The 23,491-nt window shown below is 41.1% G+C and overlaps 1 protein-coding gene across 2 annotated transcripts in view; it reads right to left on the reverse strand.

The window, feature by feature from the left end:
• Positions 1–210: 210 nt before the first annotated feature.
• The window catches only part of LOC124596600 (pre-mRNA-splicing regulator WTAP-like), a 43,804-nt gene continuing 20,523 nt past the window's right edge, over positions 211–23,491 (reverse strand). For both annotated transcript variants that reach the window (XM_047135803.1, XM_047135804.1), the window contains 3 exons: positions 16,227–16,405; positions 13,344–13,498; positions 211–1,400 (listed from right to left, as the gene is read on the reverse strand). In XM_047135803.1, the coding sequence (XP_046991759.1) occupies positions 424–1,400; positions 13,344–13,498; positions 16,227–16,405 (1,311 nt within the window). In that variant the 3' untranslated portion in view covers positions 211–423. The remainder of the gene's footprint in view (positions 1,401–13,343; positions 13,499–16,226; positions 16,406–23,491) is intronic.

Here is a 23,491-nt window from a genome sequence, read left to right on the forward strand (position 1 = left end):
TGCTTTATATCTTTGCATGATAAAGTAATTATTGAAGACTTTGTATGACCAAATACGATGGGCAGAAAATGTAACTAGACACAAATTAATGGTGTTCTACCAACAGAAAGATTATAAAATATGATTAAATTAACTATATGTGTGTGTGAAAGTTTGTGACATTATGACCTTCATATGTTACAGTTTTAACACTGAAGGTAAAACTGGCTGTTCAATATTCATAAAACATTTTATTTTACATCTGCATGTAACTTTACACATACTGTATACAAAATTATAGCTGACAACTTTCTACCACAATAAATCTGGATGTTCAAAACATATTATAAAATTTGTGAGACTGCACTTAAATAAACTGGGAATAAAACATATCACGTTATGCTGATAAATACTACACATGTGATTATGCAAAATAATTATGCATTACTTCCCACTAGTCCTACTACCTGAAACACCACTCTCTCCATTTGTCAGGCCTGCATCATCCTCCTCCTCATTATAATGAAGGGAAATTTCTGAATCACGGCGTACCTTTTTTATCAATGGTACATTGTCACTATCATTACTGCTGTCATCATTTGAACATGTTCTTTTCCTGGATGATGGGGAGTCTCTGCCATCCCTCGACTGCTCTTTTATGACATCAGTACGATCTGCAGTCCTATCTGCACTAATGGGCACACTCCTGTCTCTCTCATTCACACTGTTACCCACTTTGTTGGTTTCAGCTCCAGCATCAGAACTCTGGGGATCCAAATCATCATCAGCGATGTCTTCAGATTCAATCTTAAGTATTAATTCACTTGAGTCACTAGAAGAGTCATCTTGCTCAACGATAACTTTTTGCCAGTTCCTCTCACTATTCTGAGACGTCCTAGGGGGGATGCTGGAATGTACATTCGTTGAATCGTTCGATTCCTCATACTGACTATGAGGTCTACGCTGAGGGGACAGACGGGTATCTTCTGGGGACCTAGCATCACAAGACACACTGTCTTCCTCAGGAGGTGGCTGCTGTGGTGGATGAGACCCATCTCGGCCTGCCGGACGGTCTGCTGCATTTTCAGTACCTGGTGACTGGGATGAGGATGTGTCCCTGGTTAGTGGCCTATCTGACCCTTGAGTCCGCTCATCCCAACCTCTAGAGTCATCCTCCCCTTTCTCCCTTATCCCATTATGACACAAAGGCGTCCGTGGCCTCGATTCCCTTCCCACCTCACTTGTCCGTAAACCAGTATTATGCTCTGTTGTTGTCACTCCACCAGATTTCAAAGCAGAATTCTCTTGCTGTAGGGCAGCATTTGATTCCTTTGCTTTACGCAGTTCCTGTTGTAAAAAATATATTGTACCCTGCATTCCTTCCACATCTTCATCCAAATCTTGAAGAAATTCATCTAGTTCTGGAAAAATGCAAAAAAGAGAATATTAGGAACAAAACAATCGGGAAAAATGTGGAAGTGGGTAAATTGGATGGAGAAAAAATAAACAATAAAACATCAACTGGCATGAACACTAATTAAGCTGTATGTTTGGTGGTACAGTAGCAATTAAGCTAGTTTGAAACACTAAAATGAACACAACTGAAGGGATACCCCTGCATATCTCACAAATCCACAAGGTTTCTGTTGCAGATAAAACATTCATCTGACTCTGTTCAGCTTATATACGCCACGCAATATAGTGCTCTTTCAAAAGAATCAGCACACTTACAAAAGTGAACTGTGAAAAACTAGTCATTATACACACATTTTTCCCTATGTACTGTTCTTTGCCAAAAATAATTATCTCACTATTAAGAAAAACATTCCTAATATTACATAATACTTCCACACACAATTGCATTTTCAAGTTAAAAATATTAATTAGTCACAATGGCCTTTTATATAAAGAAATAATATTATACAATAAACCACCCAAGACAGTTGAAAGATAACTGAAACAGATTACATTTATTAAAGCAACTAAAACACAGTTCAATAATGGTTACAAGATCTAATACAGTATGTATCCGAGAGTAAGATGACCCTGAATATAACACGACCCTCTCCCCTTTTTTAAGAGGCTCCTTGAGAAAAATTAGTTTTAACATATTCTGATTAATCAGAATTACAAATTTTTATTGACATATCAAACTAAAAAGTTAACAATGCATCTACTCTAAGCTTATGCCTTTATTCACTGTCTAAATTTTGATAATACAAGGAGAAATAAAATAAAAAGAAATGGTTTACATTATCTTCACAGCCTTTTTTGTTTGCTGGCATCTGTCGTATCATTATTTTTAATCATAATCAACGTCATCCCAACACGACAGCTGTGAAACATATATCTCCATTGTCACAAATATTTGGCCATTTCTTCCAAATATGTTGCTATTTCTGAGGTTATGGTTATGGTTGGACCTGAGGAAACAACACGTTTTTTCTGAACACACAGCAGATTTCGCTTCTATACTCCTCTGAGAATGTTACTCTGTCCCTTGTTCCCAAACATACCATCTGCCAGCTGCTGCCTCATTAGCTGCGTATAACCAGTAGCTGACATACCCCCCATTGTTCTCATCATACCTAATGGCGAGTGCTGATACCATTGCTACATAAAATACGCAAGCGCGCCACTGCACCCAATCTAGACTTTTAGCATCTCCTGGAGAAAAGTATGCTATTGTTGACTATTTGTCGAATTTTACAGTCAATTTGATTACAAGTACAAAGTGATTCAGACAAACTAAAGTTTAAATGTGGTAGATGCTCGCAAAAAGCCAAAGTAAACAATATAGATTCCCATGGTTGGCAGCACGATGAAATTTGCTGCCCGTTCATCACTCTGCTCCCCCTGCTCATTACAGTTCTCAGCCAAGCTGGTGTCACTGTTCTCCTTCCAACCATTCCATAGTAAAATGCTTGAACAATAGTGAAACGTGCAGGTCGTACACAACAACAGCAACTAGTACATAAACAAAAGATCACAATCATGATTCAGTCCAATTTAACTTCGCTCAGCCTGCGATCTAGTGACGTCTGTTGGTACTACCTCCACAACATGACTTTCCACTGTAATTTATTCTTCCGATAACAACTGTAGTCAGTTCAATGCGATTTATTTCATTTGTTAGCAGTCAATTCTGGATTAATTTTCTTTCTTGTTTCATCTGTCACCATCTTGATCTAAAGATGATTAAAAGCTGGTGACATTTTTCCCCAGTTTCTACTATGTGAACAACGGCAGAATTTGTCACTTGCAACCCACATGCAAAATCATTACACTTTCTCATACCCAAATAAAATACTGACTTGGGTTCAGAATCAAGTAATGGTTTTTGGAGAACAAGATTTTCCCCTTTGAATGTTACCTTTACTTAAAATCCAGCGTAAATGTATGTATATGGTATCCACACATGTATGAGGACCTTTATTGTAAACCTGTTCAAAGTGGCTAGTTCATAGTTTCATGTGTATCCTTTGTCGTACCACTGCAAGTCAAGTGTCACGCGATTATCTGAGCGAGTACGATACTGTATCGAATGCTTCTGCATATCGAAAAATCTCAAGCCTATCGAACAAAAGCATTGTTTGCTAAGCTCTACCCTTGAGAATTCTTCAAAATAAATTTGTATGAAACCTCAGTAGACAAAACTTCAATTGTAAATATAAGATGCCCCTTAATTAACCTATTACACAATTAAAAAAAAAATTTAAAAAAATTTGTCTCAGCAGCCATAATTTAATCTGAAAATGTAAGACGACCCCGTATTTTTCGAATGACAAATTTGGGAAAAAACCTCATCTTATAATCAGGCAAAAACAATATACCAACAAAAAGAATCAATTTTTGAAAACATAATGTAACTGTACTGACAAAAAAGAGTAAATTCTTTATCTATTCAGTTACATTATATTTTAATAATGGTTAGCAGGACTATTTCAGTAATTTGAAGTACAGGTTAATTTAAAAACGACTGAAATAAAAAATGAATAACAAAATACATTTTTTGTTCTCAGGCACATTTGTACATCTTAACCCTATCTTTGTCCAGGATGATATCAACATTTTTATCTCATGATGTACAAAATCTTCACTATGAAGGAATGCAGACTCATTTTTAACAGGCAAATGAGAAGATGTGTTAGATTTGCGCGTGAACACATTGTGGTGTCACAGACACCAGTTTCTCATTAGTGGAGTTACTGTTTCTTCCTTTATTAAGCTCTTGTCAAGAATACATTATTTGATAAATGCATTTTCATTTAGCGTCATACATGTCACTACTAAATGCTGATGAATATACAGGGCGAAGAAAAATTCATGCACTCTGACTTCTTAGCGCAATTTCTCACATCCTACCAATACAAAAATGTCTTCCTCAAATTTTGCCCTGCATATATTTCGAGAAGTAAATGGATGTTAAAGATTGGCAATCTGGCAACACTGTAATCACAGGTACAGTAGCTATCACTGTCAGCATATAGCAGCAGTGCTGTGCAATTGGTTTAGTGGCTGGTGTTTTGGGTTAGCATGCAGGAGGTCAAGGGTTCGATTCTGAGTCGAGGCATATTTGTTTTTATTTGGTAAATATAGTCTGCATGGTGCGGTATCTGGCATATTAATCATCGTACAGTGATTACAGCATGTCTTTTACAAAATATTTGCAGTTGCGTACTATGAACACAGAAATGGAAATACAATTGTTTTCATTGGCAGCTTTTAAAAAAACCTTTAGTACGTTGTAGACACAAATTGTTTCACACCCGTGCATCTACTAGATTCCAAACTTGTTTTGTGTGTACCCTCCTCCAATGGTCCCACTGATTAATACCAACTATTACTCTTGCCATGTTCAGAACCATTACATTTCATTAGAGCCTTACGTCGTCAAGAGGGCTAGCAACGTGCTTTGCACATAATTTTGATGGGACCATTTGGGGGAAGGTACACAGAAAACAGGTTTGGAATCTAGTAGATGCAGTGGTGTGAAACAATTCGCATCCATGACATGCAAAAGGCATCTTTAAAAGCTGATACATGAAAACAATTGTACTTTCATTTCTGTGTATGCAGTATGTAACTGCGAATGTTTTGTAGAAGACCCATTGGTCATCACTGTATGACGACTAAGGCACCAGATACTGTACCACGCAGACTATTTTTAGCAAATAAAAACAAATAAGCCTCGACCCAGAACTGAATCTTTGACCTCCTCCATGCTAACCCACTGCACAGCACTGCTCTATATGCTGACAAAAGTAGTTAGTATACATGCGATTACAGTGCAACCAAATTGCCAGCCGTTAATGTCCATTTACTGGCCAAAATATGCACATGGTGAAATTTGGTGAGACATTTTTGTTTTGTCAGTATGTGAAGAATTGCACTGCAAAGTCCAAGTGTGTGAATTTTTCTTCACTCTATATAGCTACATATTCATTATATATAAAAACAAAGATGAGGTGACTTACCGAACAAAAGCGCTGGCAGGTCGATAGACACACAAACATACACACAAAATTCAAGCTTTCGCAACAAACTGTTGCCTCATCAGGAAAGAGGGAAAGAGAGGGGAAGACGAAAGGAAGTGGGTTTTAAGGGAGAGGGTAAGGAGTCATTCCAATCCCGGGAGCGGAAAGACTTACCTTAGGGGGAAAAAAGGACAGGTATACACTCGCACACACGCACATATCCATCCACACGTACAGACACAAGCAGACATATTTAAAAAAAAGGACAGGTATACACTCGCACACACGCACATATCCATCCACACGTACAGACACAAGCAGACATATTTAAATATGTCTGCTTGTGTCTGTACGTGTGGATGGATATGTGCGTGTGTGCGAGTGTATACCTGTCCTTTTTTCCCCCTAAGGTAAGTCTTTCCGCTCCCGGGATTGGAATGACTCCTTACCCTCTCCCTTAAAACCCACTTCCTTTCGTCTTCCCCTCTCCTTCCCTCTTTCCTGATGAGGCAACAGTTTGTTGCGAAAGCTTGAATTTTGTGTGTATGTTTGTGTGTCTATCGACCTGCCAGCGGTTTTGTTCGGTAAGTCACCTCATCTTTGTTTTTATATATAATTTTTCCCACGTGGAATGTTTCCTTCCATTATATAGCTACATATTCATTGATATTTTTCTGATCTTGACTCATGGTCAAGAACTCCTCCACATCTTGCAACAGCTAAACTCACTTTTCTCACTCCAAATTCACCTGGAGCTTACTGAAACCCGAAGCCACCTTCCTCGATATTGACTTCCAGCTTACTGCCTTCCACATTACATTCTCCCTGCCTTACAGCCTAGACATCCATGGTGAATTACTCTGCTCCGCCACTGAATATCTGAAGAACTACATTAATCATCTCAACCAGGCTTTCCTTTCACACAACAAGTGCACAAACCACCTCTTGCCCTAAAACTTGTAAAAAGTCTTAGAAGCAGCCACCTTGTCACTCAGAACCACCAAGGCATCAATAATCTACTTCGACAAGTCTATGATTTTCTCAAATCAAGCTCTGACATTAAATTCCCTCTCCTTGATATATTTCCCACATTACCCACTGTCGCCTCCTGTCACCCCATCTGACATTCCCAGATCTTGATTCCTACCCCAGGAACTAAAATGTGGGACAAGACAATCAATTTTTTGACAAAGTTCAAGAGAAATGAATCACCAGTCAATACAAGAGACGAAGACATGAAAATAGAATAAAAAATGAAAGATAGCTGATGATAACTTTACAAGAAAATTACCACATAATCAAAACAAAGATAGAAAAGAAACAACTACTAAAAGATCAAGCGAATATGACGAAGTACTCAATGCAAACACCAACACAATACATAACTGATAAACATCCTACTAAATGATCACAAATAACATTTCCCTCATAAGCATATAATTAAAAAGAAATGTGCATATATATATATATATATATATATCTCTCTCTCTCTCTCTCTCTCACACACACACACACACACCAGAATCAGGAAAGTTGGCAACACTTACAAAAGCAAATGACATAAGACATCAAAAATGCATTGAAATGTTGTTATAAAAAACATGGTGACTACACAAAAAAGTGGAGGCTTTCAATTAGTTTCCTACATGAAGAGAAATTGCATAGTTTTTAAATAATGAATTATGACATTTTTACTGTAGGTATTTCTCTAGTTTATTATAAAGAAAGTGCCATGAACTGGTTTTAAATGTATATCCAATAAGTGACCCAAAAAACCCACATAGTACTTCAGGACACACAATGAAGATGCCTTGTGAAAAAAAAACCAAAAATAGCTGGGTGGATAAATAAAACAAAAAAGTAATTAGCACCATGCAAACGGAGTTTTTCTTGTAAATACTGTAATTTATACACAGCTGCTGTGAATAATGAGCACCACAAGACACTCAGAATATGAAATACTTTCTGGAACATATCACTAACTTTGCTCCTCAGGATTACAAACTGGCGTTACCACCCATCATTGCTTCTGTATTAACTTTTAAGCATTTCACTCTGGTTTTAAAATTAGTACTATTTATAATGTCAACTCTAATAAAGGGAAGAAAGTAAGGAAGATTAGGGTTTAACATCCCACTGATGTTGAGGTCATCAGAGACAAAGCACAAGCTGAGGATGTGGAAGGATGACAAAGCAAATCATATGCTTCTTTCTCAAATGAAAACATTTTCGTATCTGCCTCGAACAATTTATGAAAATGAATGGATGGCTGGATTGGGATTTAAGCTGCTGTGCTTCTAAATGTTATTCCATTGTCTTACCACAGTGCCACACATTTCAGTTGCATAGAGGAGTACCAGTACCACCTAGTAGCTTGGAACATCAGTATCTGGATGACCAACAATACTAGCATAACAAAAGGAATTTGCGACCTCCAACACTAGAAGTTAGAAATGGGGAAAAAAATGAATATGGGCTCTTGTCTGGCTGTGACGAAGTGAAGGCTATTTCTGTTTAACAACTGTCAGATCATGCAAAACACACCACTGTATTATCAACGGACACAAACTACATCGCAATTCAATGACAAAAAGTTGCAAATGAGTTGCTAATTTTACTGGTTAGTGTAAATTGTTCTAAGAACTGACAAAATTTTAGAAGAACTTAGAAACACTTTCAAGTGCACTACATTAGCGACAAATAAGAGTAACGAAACAAAGACATGCTAATAAGAATCCAATAGGGAAAACCAAGTGCAAGAGGCTTGCTGTCTGATGAAATGCTGTGCAACTAGTCTGTATATCACAGAGCAAACACACACACACACACACACACACACACACACACACACACACACACGCACACAATGGAAAACATGAAACAGGAAAACATTGGTATCATACATTTCTTGGACATACCTAATGACAGACACTACACATGCCTGTAGTTCAAGCAAGCAATTTAAACCACAGTGTATGTAAAATTAGCATTCTGAATTTTTGGAGAAATGAAATGAAGACTATTTTAGCCAAGGAAATGTTGAAATGTGAAACTAGTCACATCACAATCATGCCAAAGGAAGCAGTATGTGAATTGTTGAAATCAATACTACTTCAGACAAAGAATGAGTAATCTAATAAGCCAATATGATAAATTAAAGAAAACTTGTCCTTTCTAAGAAACATCTGGCAAAAAAGTCATACTCTCACCAAACACGGAGAAAAAACTATCATCATGCCTATCTTAAGAAACTATTTTTTAAACCAAATAAACAAATAATTTTTTCCTAATGAGCTTCGAATACACAATGTACCATTCAATGATCAGAAAAGTCTCATTGTGTCTGAATATAGCATCCAGTCTTAATGTAACATGAAACTTGAGTTTATCACAAAACCTACATGCTGATGCAGAAAACAGCCTCGGAGAGGTAGGTAGGTAAACTCATGCTCATAAATTAAGGATAATGCTGATACATGGTGCATTTGACCTGACATCATCGCACGGTGGTAATGGCAGCAGTCCACATACACAGAGGTGTCTTGGTGCACGTCAGAGTACGGTGCAGTAAGTGTGCAGACATTTTCAGACGTGCTAATGGTGACTGCGTGTTGAAAATGGCTCAAAGAACACATGTTGATGATGTTATGAAGGGTAGAATACTGGGGCGACTGGAGGCTGGTCAAACACAGCAGGTCGTAGCATGGGCCCTCCGTGTGCCACAAAGTGTGATCTCAAGATTATGCCAACAATTCCAGCAGACAGGAAACGTGTCCTGGCGCTACAGTACAGGACGTCCACAGTGTACAACACCACAAGAAGAGCGATATCTCACCATCAGTGCCCTCAGACGGCCACGGAGTACTGCAGGTAGCCTTGCTTGGGACCTTACGCCAGCCACTGGAACAGTTGTCTCCAGACACACAGTAAAATGGACGAGTCCAGGTATAGTATGAACAGTGATTCTTGCCGGGTTTTCACCTGACATGAACCAGGAACCAGATACCAATACCGTAACGTCCTTGAAAAGGACCTATATGGAGGTTGTGGTTTGATGGTGTGTGTGTGTGTGTGTGTGTGTGTGTGTGTGGGGGGGGGGGGGGGGGGATTATGATTAGTGCACGTACACCCCTGCATGTCTTTGACAGAGGAACTGTAACAGGTCAGGTGTATCGGGACGTCATTTTGCACTAGTATGTCCGCCTTTCCAGGGGTGCAGTGGGTCCCACCTTCCTCCTGATGGATGATAATGCACGGCCCCACTGAGCTGTCAACGTGGAGGAGTACCTTGAAACAGAAGATATCAGGCGAATGGAGTGGTCTGCCTGTTCTCTAGACCTAGACCCCATGGAGCACGGCTGGAATGCTCTCGGTCAACGTATCGCTGCACGTCTTCAAACCCCTACAACACTTCAGGAGCTCTGACAGGCACTGGTGCAAGAATGGGAGGCTATACCCCAGCAGCTGCTCGACCACCTGATCCAGAGTATGTCAACCCGTTGTGCGGCCTGTGTACGTGTGAATGGTGATCATATCCCATACTGATGTCGGGGTACATGCACAGGAAACAGTGGCGTTTTGTAGCACATGTTTCGGGACGGTTTTCTCAACTTATCACCAATACTGTGGATTTACAGATCTGTGTTGTGTGTGTTCCCTATGTGCCTATGCTATTACCACCAGTTTGTGTAGTGGCACGTTGTGTGGCACCACATTCTGTAATTATCCTTAATTTATGAGCATGAGTGTAGATATCTCATGGTGAAGGTAAAGGTATCAGTCGCTGCTCCTCCAACAAAAATTTCTCTCTCTCTCTCTATCTACCTACACACACACACACACACACACACACACACACACACACACACACAGAGAGAGAGAGAGAGAGAGAGAGAGAGAGAGAGAGAGAGAGAGAGAGAGAGAGAGAAACTTTGCTGGAGGAGCAGCGACTGATACCTTTACCTTTACCGCTACACATTTAAAGATGCATAGGAATATTATTATTTTTCAGTTTCAGGTAATGATAACAATATACCTGCTCTTCTAAACGATATACATACATTACGTTATTTTATCTCTCATTAAGACAAATGAGAAAAATCTAAGGCTTGATCATAAACTATGATCTGATACAGAGCACATGGTGTTTGTTGTCAACACATGCTGCCACAATCACTTTCACAATTACAGACACATTCTTCTTGTGTATTCATTTTGATCTTATGGTTTTGTCAGTAAACCATTAACACTTGGAAATGGAAGATCAAGATCACATCAGCAATGACTTTATTAGGTATGGAACAGCAGCTTGGTTTAAAGAGAAATGGAACAGGAATCTATGTGGTCTTGCAAATTAACCATACCAGCACGTGCCTGCTAAATTTAAGAAACAATGGAAAACCTAAATCTGGATAGAAGCACGGAATTTGTAAGCCAGTCTAGCATTCTTAAAAAATAAGACATCTCAATCAGTACATAGTGTATTGCAACAATAAACATTTTTTTATTCTACATCAAGAGGAGCTTACCCACAGATAATGTAGAAGAGAGGTTTTAACTAGCTATGAGGGTGCATATGGAGGAAAGATGTATTTCCAAGGATGTGTTTGCTGCTAGTAAATACTTAGGGGAAGTGTGCTGTTCTCAGTTATACCGGGTGATCAAAAGGTCAGTATAAATTCGAAAATTGAATAAATCATGGAATAATGTAGATAGAGAGGTACAAATTGACACACATGCTTGAAATGACATGGGGTTTTGAAACTTCCTGGCAGATTAAAACTGTGTGCCCGACCGAGACTCGAACTCGGGACCTTTGCCTTTCGCGGGCAAGTGCTCTACCAACTGAGCTACCGAAGCACGACTCACGCCCGGTACTCGCAACTTTACTTCTGCCAGTACCTCGTCTCCCACCTTCCAAACTTTACAGAAGCTCTCCTGCGAACCTTGCAGAACTAGCACTCCTGAAAGAAAGGATATTGTGGGGACATGGCTTAGCCACAGCCTGGGGGATGTTTCCAGAATGAGATTTTCACTCTGCGGCGGAGTGTGAGCTGGTATGAAACTTTCTGGCAGATTAAAACTATGTGCCCGACTGAGACTCGAACTCGGGACCTTTGCCTTTCGCGGGCAAGTGCTCTACCAACTGAGCTACCGAAGCACGACTCACGCCCGGTACTCACAGCTTTACTTATGCCATTACCTCATCTCCTACCTTCCAAACTTTACAGAAGCTCTCCTGCGAACCTTGCAGCGCGCACTCCGCTGCAGAGTGAAAATCTCATTCTGGAAACATCCCCCAGGCTGTGGCTAAGCCATGTCTCCGCAATATCCTTTCTTTCAGGAGTGCTAGTTCTGCAAGGTTCGCAGGAGAGCTTCTGTAAAGTTTGGAAGGTAGGAGACGAGGTACTGGCAGAAGTAAAGCTGTGAGTACCGGGCGTGAGTCGTGCTTCGGTAGCTCAGTTGGTAGAGCACTTGCCCGCGAAAGGCAAAGGTCCCGAGTTCGAGTCTCGGTCGGGCACACAGTTTTGATCTGCCAGGAAGTTTCATATAAGCGCACACTCCGCTGCAGAGTGAAAATCTCATTCTGAAGACATGGGGTTTTATTAGAACCAAAAAAATACTAATGTTCAAAAAATGTCCGACAGATGGCGCTTCATCTGATCAGAATAGCAATAATTAGCATAACCAAGTAAGACAAAGCAAAGATGATATTCTTTACAGGAAATGCTCAATATGTCCACCATCATTCCTCAACAATAGCTGTAGTCGAGGAATAATGTGAACAGCACTGTAAAGCATGTCCAGAGTTATGGTGAGGCGTTGGCGTTAGATGTTGTCTTTCAGCATCTCTAGAGATGTTGGTCGATCACGATACACTTGCGACTTCAGGTAACCCCAAAGCCAATAATTGCATGGACTGAGGTCTGGGGACCTGGGAGGCCAAGCATGACGAAAGTGGCGGCTGAGCACACGATCATCGCAAAACGACATGCGCAAGAGATCTTTCACGTGTCTAGCAATGCTCCCCCCTCCCCCCCACCCAATAAAACCCCATGTCATTCCAAGCATGTGTGTCAATTTTTACCTCTCTATCTACATTATTTAGTGGTTTATTAAGTTTTCAAAATTTATATATCACCTGGTATATTTGAATCCCAAATCTACTGAAATTCATACGCTCAACATTCTTCTGAATGTTAAAAGAAACCTAAAAAACAAACTTCCACTAATTCTCAGCACAATTCTAGTTATGTGAAAAACTTCAACATATCGACTCATTTCTCCATAAATAGTAAGTCTTGCAAGGTATGCAGGAGAACTTCTCACAAGTTTGAAAGTTAGGAGAGATACTAGTGGAAGTAAAGCTGTGAAGGTGGGTTGAGTTGCACTTTGACAGCTATGTTGGAGGGTATTTGCTCATGAAAGGCAGAGATCCCACATTCAAGTCCTGGACCAGCACACAGTTTCAATCTGTCAGGAAGTTGCAACATGTTGATGTCCGAGATACAGAAAGAAAGCAGGTTTTTGTCGACCCTTAGTTTTAAATTTTTTGACACTGAAAGGGGTGCTTCAAAACCAGAAACAGTTTTCCTGTGTGTGTGTGTGTGTGTGTGTGTGTGTGTGTGTGTGTTGTGGAATAGGCGTATTTTGTGTTTTAAACTTCTTTGTTCACAAGAAGTATATAGGTGTCGAACAACACTTTAACAGGGTGTAATAATGTGAATTTTCATATCAAATGTAAGTAATGTCTAAATGAGTGGCTTTTCTTTACTGAAAGAACTTATACAAATTACACATACCACCAACACCACCACCACCAACTATATTAATGTTATAAGAAACATTCTGATGTCAATTTCATTTCAGGAAATTAAAAATACTTACCAGACTGGGATTTTTTCACTTCTTCACTAAAGCTTTTTTGCAGTGCTAAATCTCCCTCAAGTTTTGCAAGTCTGCCACTAGAAATCATACGTCCCAGTTCTTCATTCTCTTGATAAAGAAGCCTGCATTTGGCCATTAGCCTTTTACCAGTATTGCTAGAACCAATAATATAAATAATTAATTAAAAAGAAAAAATCTGGTTTACAAGTATGGCATACATTGTTATAGACTAAATTTTAAAACTTTCCCTTATGCACTCTGGTCATTAGTACATGTTCGATCACACACACAGATAGTTCACAAACAAGATATGAGATATAGGTATTAAACAATGTCATATATGAGTCCAAGTCAGTTGTAATATGCTTCAAAGGAAAGCGGATGGATTTGCTGGACTGGACAGTCCAAAATGGTGACTTGAACCCCCATCAAATAGCTTTAAAACAAATTAGAGCACAAACGGGTTGTCACATCAATTTCACTGAGAATCTAGGAACTATTTACAAAGTTTCAGGGTGAATGGAAATAAATTCCTCCACAACTTCCCTTGAAATTCGAACCATCTAACACCAGCAAAATAAGAACCTACCTGGAATACGCAGGACACAGTGAAACGAATGAATGTAAACTGTTCTGCAGACTGTGTATGCTGTGATCTATTCATTATCGTAAGTATCTCCTATTGTCAATAATTCTATGGGGACTCTAACATGTAGTGAATTAAATACATTTTATGACTACAGTAATCTACACGGAAGTGCCAAAAAACTGGTACAGGTAAGAACTTTCAAATACAGAGAGATTTGAACAGGCAGAATACGGTGACGTAGTTGGTAACACCTATGTAGGACAACAAGTGTCTGGCACAGTTGTTAGACCGGTTACTGCTTCTACAATGGCAAGTTATCAAGATTTAAGTGAGTCTGAACTTGGTGTTATAGTTGGCACATGAGCTATGGGAGATAGCATCTCCGAGGTAGTCATGAAGGGGGATTTTTGCCGTATAACCATTTCACAAGTGCATCGTGAATATCGGGAATCTGGCGAAACATCAAATCGCCGACATCGCAGTGGCTGGAAAAAGATCCTGCAAAAATGGGACCAATGACAACTAAAGAGAATTGTTTAACATTACAGAAGTGCAACCCTTCCACAAATTGCAATGCTGAAACACCAACAAGTGTCAGCTTGCAAACCATTCAATGAAACATCGTCGATATGGGCTTCTGGAGCCGAAGGGCCATTCGGTACCCTGATGACTGCACAACACAAAGCTTTACGCTTCATCGGGGCCTGTCAACACTAACATTGGACTGTTGACAACTGAAAACATGTTGCCTGGTCAGGCGAGTCTCATTTCAAATTGTATCGAGCGGATGGACGTGTATGGGTATGGAGACAACCTCATGAATCCAGGGACCCTTCATGTCAGCAGGGTACTGTTCAAGCTGGGGCAGGCTCTCTAATTATCTGGGGCATGTGCAGTTGGAGTGATATGGCACCTCTGATATGTCTAGATATGACTGACAGGTGACACACATGTAAGCATCCTGTATGATCATATGCATCCATTCATGTCAATTGTGCATTTTGATGGACTAGGGCAATTTCAGCAGGACAATCCGATACCCCACACATCCAGCATTGCTACAGAGTGGCTCCTGGCACACTCTTCTGAGTTTAAACATTTCCAGTAGGCACCAAACTCCGCAGACATGAACATTATTGAGCACATCTGGGATGCCTTGCAATGTGCTGTTCAGAAGAGATCTTCACCCCTCGTAATCTTACGAATTGATGGACAGCCCTGCAGGACTCATGGTATCAATTCCCTCTAGTACTACTTCAGACATTAGTCTAATACATGCCACGTCATGCACTTCTGCGTGCTCACAGGGGTCCTACACAATATTAGGCAGGTGTACCAGTTTCTTTGGCTCTTTAGTGTAAATTTCATGTGGGATGATTATGGAGCAAGAAGTCAATGTATTTTAAATTATTTGAGCTCAGTGATTTTCTGTCATTTACTTATCAAGCTGAGAGATGTTTATAAATGATGATGGCAACTATCTTTAACATTCTGAAAAAATGTCAACAATTTCATTTTGTTCAAGATATTGGATATTTTATTAATGATATCAATATAATGGAAGGAAACATTCCACGTGGGAAAAATTATATATAAAAACAAAGATGAGGTGACTTACCGAACAAAACCGCTGGCAGGTCGATAGACACACAAACAAACACAAACATACACACAAAATTCAAGCTTTCGCAACAAACTATTGCCTCATCAGGAAAGAGGGAAGGAGAGGGGAAGACGAAAGGAAGTGGGTTTTAAGGGAGAGGGTAAGGAGTCATTCCAACCCCGGGAGCGGAAAGACTTACCTTAGGGGGAAAAAAGGACAGGTATACACTCGCACACACGCACATATCCATCCACACATACAGACACAAGCAGAAATATGTCTGCTTGTGTCTGTATGTGTGGATGGATATGTGCGTGTGTGCGAGTGTATACCTGTCCTTTTTTCCCCCCTAAGGTAAGTCTTTCCGCTCCCGGGATTGGAATGACTCCTTACCCTCTCCCTTAAAACCCACTTCCTTTCGTCTTCCCCTCTCCTTCCCTCTTTCCTGATGAGGCAACAGTTTGTTGCGAAAGCTTGAATTTTGTGTGTATGTTTGTGTTTGTTTGTGTGTCTATCGACCTGCCAGCGCTTTTGTTCGATAAGTCACCTCATCTTTGTTTTTATATAGGATATTTTATTAATATTTATTTGTATCAGAAAATGTAGATCTATTGAACGTATCTGGAAAGTAATACACTATAAAGGTCTAATAAAGAGCTTTTGTATAGAGTATGTCTGTAGCAAACCTAACCTGTCTGGTGTGAATTTCCAAGCACTGAGCTCATTCTGTGTCTCTTCCAAGCGTGCCCTTGTGGACAGCAGTTCCTGGCGCAGCCGCTGAAGTAGCAGATTCACTGAAGGATCAAGAAGTGCAGTGCGCAGAGCCGTTGCTCCTGGAGCTTGGGCAGCTTTCAGCTCAGCAATCTGATTCTGGAAGATTATTATTATTATTATTATTATTATTATTATTTAAACTGATGGTATAATTATCATGCACTTGTAAAAATGAGAATGCTCATTGATTTTTATAGTTTTTTCTTGCTAAGCATGAATACACTACACAATTTCTGAGACATACTCGAAGTTTTTACTAATTAAAAAGCAAAGCAGACAGGTCTTCAAGAACCTTACAGCTGCTTATGCGATTTTCTCGAATATATTGTTTTAAGCAAAATCGAGTGGACTGGCATGTACTTATTATAGATGATACTTCAATATCATTAAAAAATATTTAGACATTTTAAATCAGCTGTCTGAAATAAAAAAAGGTATATACTGTTATATCATCAGAATGGAACCTCAGTTCCTTTCCTTCGTGGCAATAAGATTAGTTACAATTTCTCTAAGTTTTGTCAAAGCCCTAAAGAAATCAATTATTTCACAAGTTATGATTACAACCGTAAATCGAATAAAAATTTGTGACTTTGTTTACAATCTCTACAGCTTAAATTTATGGTTTACTTCAGTATGAGGAATTCTACAGGTTCTTTACATATATAAGTATCAACTAACGAGCCATTTGTGTGCACATCCACTCCAGTTACATAGCTAACAGAAATTTACACAATGTCAAATGTTGACAACTTTACTTATTCTGTTATACTCGATTAATTAGGTCTCATGGTGTAGCAACAGGATGCACTCCTGGCTGCAAATTCAATTGTAAAATCACAGTGTTACATGTGAGTATGGCAATATGGCCAATTGCATGGCATCAGAATAGAGGAGGGTAGTTGTTTTGATGCACAGCCTGAGTGGCACGGAAATTAAGATCAGGGAGATAGCCCTGGACAGAATCGAGCAACAAATGAACTATGGTACAGTACGCAACAATATGGACTTGGATACAGTAACTGAAGACCAAAAAGTTATGAACAGCAGGCAGAACAAACACGATACACATTAGAATATAAGGACAATCAAGAGAAAACTGAATTTCGGCCACAGGGAAAATAATACGAGTAGAAGGACCCTGTAGATATAGTCAGCATAGGAATTGGGAGAATGTATCTTAAGATATGATTGATTCAGTACCATGGGAAACTGATGGAGTATTAACTTCTGGTTGAACCTGAGCAGAAGTCTACACAAAAGAGTCAGTGATCCTTAGTAAGACAAATGGGATTCTAACTAGTGTAGCAGGACAAAACTGCCTATCTCAGCATCATTTTTTGGGAGTTTGTTACCAAACTACCAGGTATTGTGGAACAGTGGACTCTGAGTATTATTATTATTATTATTATTTTTTTGGGGGGGGGGGGGGGGGGGGAGGGGGGCTGAGCGGGGAGTAAGACAAAGTCTGACTTTATCCAAGGACAAATAAATGGTTTGAGGTTAGGTGATTGCAATCTTGTGATCAAATTATTGAAACCCACTACTGGACATGGGCTGCAACATAAGCAGGTAAATTACAGGTGGTATGGACCCCATCACAGATGTGCGCCATTTGAGAATAAAGTACCACTATGGATTCATAAGGTAATTGGGACAAAATTGGTAGTGACACCATCTGGATGCCCAATACAGAGATGACTTAAAGAAATTACTGAGATAGTATTTTGAGGTCTTTGAGAAGAGACCAGGTTTCTGCAATAATTTTTTGTGGCTAAAATCATGTTGTACGTATGTTTGTGTATGTATTCATACCGCTTTTATTTAGTTACGTTTAGACTGTGTTTCTAAGTGGTTTTTTTCCATATTCACTATTGTGATATTTATTTCTGTGTAAGTTTCACCTCACATATTACATTAGTTTTTAACACTGAATATTACAGAAATTGTACTAGTACCTGCAGCCACAGAAGTTGTTACCTGAATGTTAACACATTACCTCCCATCTTGTCCCTATTTCTAGATAGTGTTTCCCACATACTCCTTTCCTATACAATTTTGCTGTGAATGTCCTCATTCTTAACTTCATTTTCAGCATTGGCCTAGAGGACCACATGTCAAACACTTAAGTCTCTTCTTTTACAGTTTTCCCACAGTCCTGGTTTCACTTCCATACAATGCTGTAATCCAGACACACATTCTCAGAGATTTCTTTCTCAAATTAAGGACTATGTTTGATATTAGTAGACATGCTCTGATGAAAAAGCTTCCTCTGGCTGTGCTAGTCTAGTCCTTATGTCCTTGCTTCATCTGTAATTCATTAATCTGCTTCCAAAGCAGAAGAATTCCTCCAATTCATGTTATCTCCAATTTGTAGGTTAAGTTTATTGCTACTCTTATTTTCTTCATTGCTTCTACAAAATACAGTTGAGGAACAGGGGAGAAGGACTGCATCCTTACTTTACGATCTTTAATCTCTATTGGTGCCCTGTTACTATTGTTGGTTGGGGGTATAAAGGGACCAAACTACTGGGCCATCAGTCCCTTTTTCCTGATGCAAGCAAGGCTCAAGGTACAAAAACACCCAAAGTACATTTGAGAAAATAAAAGGGGGAAAAGGAATGGGGAACCACACCTAAAAAAAAAAAAAAAAAAAAAAAAAAAAAAAAAAAAAAAAAAAAAAAAAAAAAAAAAAAAAAACGGGTAAAACATACACCACAAGGAAAAGTAGAAGAAGGTATTAAAAACATAGATCAGATAGTCTGGGCTGGCTGATCACAATAATAGAGGATGAGACAGCCACTCTGAATCACATTAAAATGCCCACCCCAAAAAGACAAGGCGAGATGAACATATGATGGGAAAAAAGAGACCACCAAGACAAACAAATGCAAACGAAGTGTGACAGAGTTAAAATGGAGGAAGGGTGGCAGCTTCTGAGAGAAGGCTAAATGCCCACCCTTCAATGGTACGATAAATACCCCCTCATGAATAAAACGTAAAACTAAAGCTGCTGTTGAGGCATTGTTGCCCAACACCGAAGGTAGGGTGCTGGAAAGGTTAAAGGTCTGCCACATAGCGGCTAAAAGTGGGCAGTCCAGCAAGATGTGGACGACAGTCATATGTGAGCCACAGTGGCACCGAGGTGGGTCCTCACGATGGAGGAGGTACCAATGTATTAGGCGCTTATGGCCAATGCAGAGCCGGCAGAGAACCACATAGTCCCTGCGAGAGGCCTGCATGGACGGCTTCCATACATTCGTTGTCCCCTTAATGGCACACAATTTGTTGTGTGTACTAAGATTATACCATTCCGTCTCCCAAAGCTGAAAAAACTTGCGGCGTAATAATGATTGCAGGTCAGTTACGGGGATGACGATCTCCAGAAATGGTTTCCGTGTAGCCTGTTTGGCCACCCTGTCGGCAAGTTCATTTCCTGTTATTCTGACGTGGCCTGGGGTCCACAAAAACACCACGGAACAACTGGACTGTTCCAGGGCATAGGTGAACTCCTGGATGGTCGCTACCAAAGGATGGTGGGGGTAGCACTAGTCGATAGCTTGTAGACTGCTCAAGGGGTCAGTACAGAGAAGAAACAGCTCGCCAGGGCATGAGCGGATGCGCTCAACAGCACGAGAAATGGCCACCAGCTCTGCAGTGAAACGACTGCAGCTATCTGGCAAGAAGTGCTGTTCAATATGTTTCTATGAACATACGCGAAGCCAATGCGACCATCAGCCATCAAGCCATCGGTGTAAACCACTTCATGGTCCAGGCACATGTCAAGAATCGAGAGGAAGTGACAGAGGAGAGCTGCTGGGGTTAACTGAGTCCTTAGAAACATTTGGAAGGTCTAGGCAAAGCTTCGGGCTTGGTGTACATCATGGAGGTGTACATGAATGGACCTCGAGTATAGGTGGGAAAACCAAGGACTCCATTTCAGACACAAAAGATCGGACACCAACCACAATCATTAGCCCTCACCTGGGCCTCCAATGCAGGAGATGAACTGCCATGGGTGAGAAAAGGAGACAGTGAAACGGATGCTTAGGAGAACTACAAATGTGTGCAACGTAACTGGCGGGCAGTTGTGCACACCTAACCTTCAATGGAGGGACTCGGCCTCCACCACAACGCTGGTCACCGGACTCGTCCTAAAGGCTCCCGTTGCCAGTGGTGCACTGGGTCAAGTAAATGCAAAGCTGAGGGCGCTGCCGACCCATAAACCAGACTCCCATAGTCAAGGCAGGATTGAACAAGGGCTCTGTAGAGCTGCAGCAGCATAGAGCGATCTGCACCCCAGTTGGTGTTGCTCAGGCAGTGCAGGGGATTGAGGTGCTGATGATGATGATGATGATGAAGCCATGTCAATCGGGCGTCGAAAACCAGTCCTAAGGATCAATATGTCTCCACTACAGTGAGTGGTTCCTCATTAAGGTGAAGTTCTGGTTCCAGATGAACGGTATGATGCCAACAGAAGTGCATGATACATGACTTTGGGGCTGAAAACTGGAAGCCATGGGCTAGAGCCCAAGACTGCACTTTGTGGATGGCTCCCCAGAGGCGCCGCTCAACAACATTCAGTACTGGTGGACAGTACAGAATGCAGAAATCACCTGCATACAGGGAAGGTAAGACAGAATGCCCAACAGCTGCTGTTAGACCGTTAATGGCCACAAAAAATAGAGATACACTCAATACAGAGCCCAGTGGGACCCCATTCTCCAGCATATGGAGGGAACTATGGGAGGCACCAACTTGGACACGGAAAGTACAGAGCGATAGGAAATTTTGGGTAAAAATCTGAAGTGAAGCCCGGAGACCCCACTCATAAAATGTGGCAAGGATATGTCACCAGGTTGCGTCGTCAGCTTTTCGTAAATCAAAAAAAGACAGCAACCAGGCGTTGGCATATGGAAAAGGCTGTTTGGATGGCAGACTCGAGGGAAACTAGATTATCAGTGGTAGAGCAACCCTGGCAGAAACCGCCCTGGCATAGAGCCAGCAGGCCACATGACCGTCGACTTACTGTATGTCCTAACAGCTTACAAAGAAGGCTGATGGGTCGATAGCTATCCATATCAAGCGGGTATTTGCCAGTTTTGAGCATTGGAATGATGGTGCTCTCTCGCCAATGCGATGGAAAAATGCCATCACACCAGATCTGGTTGAAGATGACGAGGAGATGTCACTTTTAGTCAGAAGAGAGATGTTTGATTATCTGACTGTGGATCCGATCTGGCCCAGGAGCTGTGTCGGGGCAATGTACAAGGACACTGAGGAGCTCCCACTCTGTAAATGGAGCATTATAAGGTTCACTGTGACATTCAATGAACAAGAGGGGTTTCATTTCCATCCACCTTTTGAGGGTGCGAAATGCTGGGGGATAATTCTCCGACGAGGAGGCTCGAGCATAGTGCTCTGCAAAGCGCTCAGCAACTGCATGTGCATCAGTAGGTAACACACCATTGATGTTAATGCCAGTGACACCTGTCGGGATCTGGTACCCACAAACATGTATGATCTCCGTCCAGACATGGGAAGGTGACGTACGGTACCCAATGGTCGAGACGTACCTCTCCCAACATTCCTGTTTCTGTCTTTTTATAAGCTGACGAACGCGGGCACGGAGCTGTTTAAAAGCTAGTAGGTGCTCCAGGAAGAGTGATGCTTATGTGCTTATACCGCTTATGACGCTCTTTAATGGCCTCAGCGATTTCCAGCGACCAAGGTACTCACTTTCATCGTGGGCACCCTAAACAACAAGGGATCCTTTTTTCCGCCGCAGAAACGATCGTTCTAGTGACCCACTCAACTACCACATTGATGGTACAGTGTGGGAGAGATTAAACAGTGGCAGCAGAGGTGAAAGCTTCCCAGTCTGCCTTGCTTAAAGTTCATCTTGGTAGACGACTGGGGGAATGGCCCTTGGGGAGTGACAGGAAGATGGGAAAGTGGTCACTACCACACAAGTCATCGTGGGCTCTCCAGTGGACAGATGGGAGAAGTCCTGGGCTGTAGAGGGATAAATCAATGGCCGAGTAAGTGCCATGAGCTACAATGAAATGTGTGGGGGCCCCAGCATTTAAGAGGCAGAGGTCAAGTTGAGACAGGAAAGTTTCGACATCTCTACCTCTGCCAGTAAGCAAGGTGCCACCCCACAAGGGGTTATGGGCATTAAAATCTCCCAAGGTAGGAAAGGTTTAGGGAGGTGATGAATCAGTGCAGCCAATGCGTTCAGGGATACTGCACCATCTGGAGGAAGTTATACGTTGCAGACAGTTATTTCCTGAGTTGCCCTTACCCTGACAACCACAGCTTCAACAGGGGTTTGAAGGGGCACAGGTTCACTGCATACTGAGTTCAGGACATAGGCACAAACTCCACCTGACACTCTATTATAGTCGCTATGGTTCTCGTAATATCCCCTACAGCTGTGGAGGGCAGGGGTCCGCATTGTCAGGAATCAGGTTTGCCGGAGGGCAATGCAGAAAGCAGGTGTAAAGTTTAACAGTTGCCGTGGCTCAGCCAGGTGGTGGAAAAAACCGCAGCAATTTCACTAGAGGATGACATTATCATGAGGCTGGAAAGGCATGAAGCACGCAAGGCAGCAGGTTATGCCTCAGGGTCACCTGCTGCCACCGACTGAGTATTTGTATCCATTCCTATTGTGGACGAGGCATCAGTGAGCTTCAGGTCCTCAGGGGATGCTAAGATCTCCACCTTATCCTCAGGTGCAGAACTGGTAGGGAGTGGTAGTGTTGGGGCCACTGAAGGGTCCTTTTTCTTAGCAGACTTCTTTGTCTGCTTGCCCTCTCACTTTAGGGGATTGCTTAAGGCGTAGCGCCATATACCGATCCTGCCTTGGAGGCCGTTAAGTGGGAGATGTGTCTCAGAGCTGGATAGTGACAGATGGTGACGCGAGACTGGACGCACACGTAGTTTATGTATCAGTCGAGATAGGACAGTATTGGATAGGGGACTGTGATTTAGTTTCAATTATGCCCACTAGAGTGCACTAAAGTAATAGAATGTTTTTCATAAACTGTTCTAGTATTTTCATAAAGTGTTATTATGTCTTTTTGTGTATGTAAACTGTTATAAATGTGTTTTAGCAGTATGAATTATGCTTGAGTGTGGTTTAAGGTTAGTATGAAGATAGTTGTTTAACGAGTTATGTAGTGG

The sequence above is a fragment of the Schistocerca americana genome, chromosome 2 (assembly GCF_021461395.2).
Source record: "Schistocerca americana isolate TAMUIC-IGC-003095 chromosome 2, iqSchAmer2.1, whole genome shotgun sequence".
In the NCBI taxonomy this organism is placed as follows: domain Eukaryota; kingdom Metazoa; phylum Arthropoda; class Insecta; order Orthoptera; family Acrididae; genus Schistocerca; species Schistocerca americana.